The sequence below is a fragment of the Dysidea avara genome, unplaced genomic scaffold (assembly GCF_963678975.1).
Source record: "Dysidea avara unplaced genomic scaffold, odDysAvar1.4 SCAFFOLD_488, whole genome shotgun sequence".
NCBI classification, from domain to species: Eukaryota; Metazoa; Porifera; class Demospongiae; order Dictyoceratida; family Dysideidae; genus Dysidea; species Dysidea avara.
The window spans coordinates 1-5,859 of NW_027078112.1; the positions used below are offsets into that span (position 1 = coordinate 1).

Consider the following 5,859-nt stretch of genomic DNA (forward strand, 5'->3'; position numbering starts at 1 on the left):
CAGTCAAAGATTTGGGAATCATCGTTGACTCTTCTCTGAAGTTTCATAACCATACTGCTATAGTAACTGCAAGAGCTAATCGTATACTAGCTGTGATTAATAAATCGTTTGAGTACTTGAACACCAACGTGTTACTCCAACTGTACAAATCCTTTGTTCGTCCCATATTAGAATATGGAAATATTATATGGGGTCCACAGTTCATACTCGATCAGCAGTCAGTTGAAAAAATTCAAAGAAGAGCTACCAAGTTAGTGAGCGAAATTAAAGACTTGCAATATGTTGACAGATTAAACCACCTAAACTTACCATCTCTCAGATATCGACGTCGTAGAGGGGACTTAATTTACACATACAGACTATTTCATAACATGCTGGACATGGATAGCTCATCTTTATTTACCCTTCGATCATCTTCTATAACAAGAGGTCATGATTTAAAGATCTATAAACCACACGCTACCTGCTTGCCACGCCGTCACTTTTATTCAGTAAGAATTATAAATGATTGGAATGGACTCCCATATGACTCAGTTAATGTTCATTCAACCAATTTGTTTAAGACACACCTAGATAGATTTTATTATGATTACCAGTATGATATTGTATAGTTATTTTTGTAGTAGTTTGATTGTATAGATCAGGTTTTTACAGGCTTTGCCTCCTTACCTGTACCCCCAATAATAATAATAATACTATATAGCGTTCGTGATACCATGGCAACAAGGAAGCTTGTATAGATTAGAATTGAAAAACGCTTAACAATCTATGCTAGTTATTTTACGTTACTATTATTATAGTGTGAGTAAGACCTGACACTGTTCATGGACGCACGTTTCCTTGTTGCTATGGTATCACGAATGCTATATGGTGCACGTGACAGACGCGTCTGTTTAGTTACTGTACAAGCAGAGATAATAGAGTTACTGTTTGTCAGGTCTTACTCACACTATAATAATAGTAACGTAAAATAACTAGCATAGATTGTTAAGCGTTTTTCAATTCTAATCTACACAAGCTTCCTTGTTGCCATGGTATCACGAACGCTATATAGTACACGTGACAGACGCGTCTGTTTAGTTACTGTACAAGTGACATGGCGTTTGTTCGCAGACTGTTACGAGTATTGGTAAAGCGACTTAATACTACACTGGCTGTTGCCCAGCGCATAGTCAGGTTTCTTCTATCAACGTTTCGTCACATCCGATCCAGGAGGGAGATGTGGAGCGTCGCCGAGACACTACTAAGGAGCCTTATTCCGGAAGTAGTAGAAGGGAGCACCCACAGAACGGTGGAGGAGCGGGACGAATTGGAAGTAACCAGCAACACATTTGGAGAAGAGATAAGCACCAAAGGAGGAATGGAAAGTTTGTCATCAAATCCCATCGGAGTTGATCATGGCGAGAAGGACGTGACTGTGATGAGCTCTTCACATTGCTTGATGATTACAGGTAAGTTTTCCACTTCAATGCTGTCCACTATTATGGAAACAAGTGAAGAAGATGACACAGAAAAGGTAGCTATACATGAAAACTTTACACCTGCATGACATAATATTTTATATTGCAGGACTCAGAAACAAGTTCTACTGAAACGTTAGATCTGAATGATGCAAATGTGTTTAGAGGTGTGGATTCAAGTGGTTTATATTATTTGAGTGATCCAAGTTCTGAGAGATCACTGAGTGATTCAAGCTCTCTAATTGATACAAGTTCTGTAAGTGACGTGAGTTCTCTGATTGAAGTGAGTTCTCTAAGTGATGTGAGCTGTCTGAGTAATGTCAGCTCTCTTTGTGAAGTGAGCTCACTGAGCGAAGTGAGCTGTCTGAGCAAAATGAGTTCTCTTTGTGAAGTGAGCTCACTGAGCGAAGTGAGCTCTCTGAGCAAAGTGAGTTCTCTGAGCATAGTGAGTTCTCTTTGTGAAGTGAGCTCTCTGAGCAAAGTGAGTTCTCTTTGTGAAGTGAGCTCTCTGAGCAAAGTGAGTTCTCTGAGCAAAGTGAGTTCTCTTTGTGAAGTGAGCTCACTGAGCGAAGTGAGCTCTCTGAGTGAAGTGAGCTGCGAAGTGAGCTCTCTGAGTGAAGTGAGCTGCGAAGTGAGCTCTCTGAGTGAAGTGAGCTGCGAAGTGAGCTCTCTGAGTGAAGTGAGCTGCGAAGTGAGCTCTCTGAGTGAAGTGAGCTGCGAAGTGAGCTCTCTGAGTGAAGTGAGCTGCGAAGTGAGCTCTCTGAGTGAAGTGAGCTGCGAAGTGAGCTCTCTGAGTGAAGTGAGCTGCGAAGTGAGCTCTCTGAGTGAAGCAAGCTCTCTGAGTAAAGTGAGTTGCGAAGTGAGCTCTCTGAGTGACATGAGCTCTCTGGTTAATGTGAGTTCTTTAAGTCATGCTAGTTCAATGAATTCTTCAACTTCTCTGAACAATGTGAGTTCCATGAGTGATGCGAGTTTCATAGGTTATCCCTATGATCTCAGTTTTCCAGAGTTTTCTATAAACCAAGTGACATGTGTCTGATTTTAAAAAGCAACCATGCAACAGACGATGGAGCCAGTCGTACTTTATCTCTTCTTATAGTGATTAATAAATATGTTGGCAGTTTCCTAGTATGGCTGTGTGTGCTCACTAAACTAAACTGAAATAAGACAGTTAATATCTTCACAATATACAGTTGAAAGGTAGTAACTGCTGAATGTTCTATTAGAGTATCTTGATATAATAAAATATTCAACTTCCTTTTCCCAATAGTGTAAAGTGCAACTATAAAGTTTTGTTCTTTTAATTACCCAGTGGTTTTCTTCCACCCATGCACCCTCTTTATGATGAAGTCTGTCCCCTTTGAGCCACTATTTTCTTAATACCGTATAGAGGGAAACTTTGGTGGGGCTAAACTTTGGCGAATAACAAGCTTGGCAAAATAAACTTTGGCAAATTCAAGCTCAATGTTTAGCTATAAAGATGCTAATCCAAGTAATTGGCAAATTAAACTTTGGCAGACTTAAAGCACTACTAGAAAATTTGTCAATGAATTGTGCATGAAATGTTAAAGGAGCCATGAAATGTTTTCATGTAAATTTACTGGGTAGACTTTTCCATGAATTTATATAGAAATTTGCATGAAAAACATCCTGTCCATGAAATGTTAACGTTTCATACCTTGGAATCTATGAACACTCTATGAATTCACAAGGAATTCTGTATGAAACAGCAACCTATTTCATGGACAAAATCTAGTAGTGCTTGTACATTGCCGAAGTTTTTTCCCTGCCAAAATTTTCTTCTGTATATACGGTACTTAAGAATTAGTAGGGTCTGTTATGGCAAAATTTCGCCAAAATTGTGACACAGCGGATTAAAGCACCAAATTTGGTACAGTGATTCCTTAGGATGTATAGAATGGTTTCAGAAGGGGTGCCACCATGAACTCACCCTGCACGGACAGCTATAATTTTGACAGTCCACAAAATTAAAACTCATTACTTTATATACTATATTGAATAACTTCTTTTCCTAACCACATTCCCTAAGGTTAATTGTTCCTGTTTGTGAATGAGTAGTCCATGACATCCCATAATAGTTTTATTAATATTATGTCTGTGTGAAAGATAGAAGGCCTAAACAAAACTATGAGTTTAGCGAAAGTTAAAATCACTAAAATTTAAACATGGCTATTCATGAAGGTTTTTCACAATAGTTACTCAAAAGCAATGTCCATGTAACACCAGTTTCCTGGATACTTGACCAAACAGGTTCAACCTTACAATAATGTATGTATAACTGTTTGCTATAGCTAAGCTATACATTTACGCAATTCTATTTGCTAATAAAATGTGCACACATTGCTGTTCTGTTATTGAATTTATGACAAAATCAGATGATAGTTCACCAAAGGGGTTCCCTGCATGAGTATTACATGTATCCCAGGATTATGCAGATACTTCAACTAAGAGCACCGTGGATTATTTGAGACTCCAAAGATAATGGTAACATCCTGGAACTACTATAGAATAAGTCTGCCTCCACAGGAAAATTTTGAAAAATTTGCTTGATTTTGGTGATTAAATAAACACCACAGTTGTCCAGTGCTTCCACAGACAGTCATGCCCCCAGATCCCCTAGTTAGGCATGCTTTGCATGCATTGGGAAGCATGCTTTGGATCTAGCTTATACAGTATATATATACTTACATTTTAACTCTGCAGGTCACATGCTCTATAGGCATGGCCAGACATGCAATTAACCTATTCTCTGTCTAGTCTCGCGTTGCCAGACTAATATGTCAGGCGCTTATCGATATCCTGATTATAAGCGCCGGCTGTAATTGGTCTGGTGACATTACGACTCATCACCATTTCTACTGGAATGTAGCAGTGTGCGCAGTATAGCCGTGGCAGAAGCTGTTTCCATAGATACCTAATATTTTATTATGCTAGACTTGGGACTATTCTATACAGCACAGCTAACACAAGTGACAGGTTATTACATTCACTACTCACCACTACAATTCCTTAGCAACAGTGGCCCTTTGTCATCAAACAGACCGCGAATACGTGTGCCGTTTATACTAATTGCTTGCGCACCATATGCTGCACTGCTGAACTAGTAGTGGGTCGTAATGTCACCAGACCAAATACAGCTGACGTTTATAATCAGGATATCAATAAGCACCTGGCACGTATTGGTTTGGCAACGTGAGACTATGGTGTTTATTGATTAGATTTTTTTTGGTTCCTACTCCCAAAAGGTTTCGTACTTGAACTACTGGTTAGTATTATAGTCGTCTTTTAAATTGCATGGGATGGCGTTAATGATTCCAACAAGTCTTTGTCATCGCCACTCAACTTGCCAATGGGTTACTTTAATCAATCAGACCATCTGATTTTGTCATATCTTTAAAGAATTTCAATAGCAGAACAGCAATGCATGCACAGATCGTTAGCAAATAGAATTGTGTAAATGTACTAGCTATAGTAATATTCTGGCTATAGTTATGTGCAGTATTATAAGGTTGAACCTGTTTACAACCCAGGAAGTCAAGTATCCAGGAAACTGGTGTTCTGTGTACAGTACACAGCCAGTGTAGTGGCAACATTGACATTGGTTTTCATTTTGATAGAAAATAGGTAACCAGCTATTATTGTGAAAACATTTCATGAATAGCCATGTTTAAATTTTAGCGATTTTAATTTTTGCCAAACATAGTTTTGTTTAGGCCTTAATTGTATTTTCACATATTAATACAACTATTATGAGATGTCATGGACTACTCATTCACAAACAGGAACTATTTTTTGGGAGTGTGGTAAGGAAAACAAGTTTGTAAAATGTAATTGTGTTTTAATTTCGCGGACTGTCAAAATTAGCTGTCCATACAAAGGGGTGCAGAGTGAGTTCATGGTGGCACCCCTTCTCAATTCTGAAATCACTTTATACGTCATAAGGAATCACTGTACCAAATTATCTGCCGTGTCATGATCAAATCCATAAGGAACCAGACTGGGTTATAATTATACATCATGCAGTGTGTATGCATCAGGTGCCGTATAGCGGGTTTTTACTGTGAAGACTTTATTTTCACGAACAGTGCAGGGGCATAGCGAGGGGAGTTTCCAGAGGTCAGAAAACCGGCCCTTTTGGATTTTACACACTACTTAAAACATTAAGAAATTGAAACTTCAGGTTTCCAAAATCTGGAATTTATCATGGAACAAGACACATTTTAAACTTTTATATCTTAGTTAAATAATAGTTTCTCACATGATAGCAACACTTATAGCATTATTAATTATGATTTTGGTGAAAAGATCGAGATACTCTATTAAAGCAGTCAGTCAATATAAATTATAAATTTACTCTAATATAACAGTCACTTAGCTG

At 38.3% G+C, this 5,859-nt stretch overlaps 1 protein-coding gene across 1 annotated transcript; it reads left to right on the top strand.

Moving 5' to 3' along the window:
• The first annotated feature begins 1,042 nt into the window (after positions 1-1,042).
• On the top strand, positions 1,043-1,796 carry LOC136246204 (uncharacterized). Its single transcript, XM_066037640.1, has 3 exons — positions 1,043-1,516; positions 1,570-1,716; positions 1,785-1,796. Exons 1-3 carry the CDS (start codon positions 1,097-1,099, stop codon positions 1,794-1,796), a joined length of 579 nt encoding a protein of 192 aa, XP_065893712.1. The 5' UTR covers positions 1,043-1,096.
• Positions 1,797-5,859: the final 4,063 nt, after the last annotated feature.

What these genes read in the sequence shown, in the direction of transcription:
- LOC136246204 (XM_066037640.1), top strand. Translation starts at nt 1,097, where the DNA reads ATGGCGTTTGTTCGCAGACTGTTACGAGTATTGGTAAAGCGACTTAAT. An exon ending in AAGAAGATGACACAGAAAAG is followed by an intron (nt 1,517 to 1,569) that starts GTAGCTATACAT and finishes TTTATATTGCAG; the next exon opens with GACTCAGAAACAAGTTCTAC.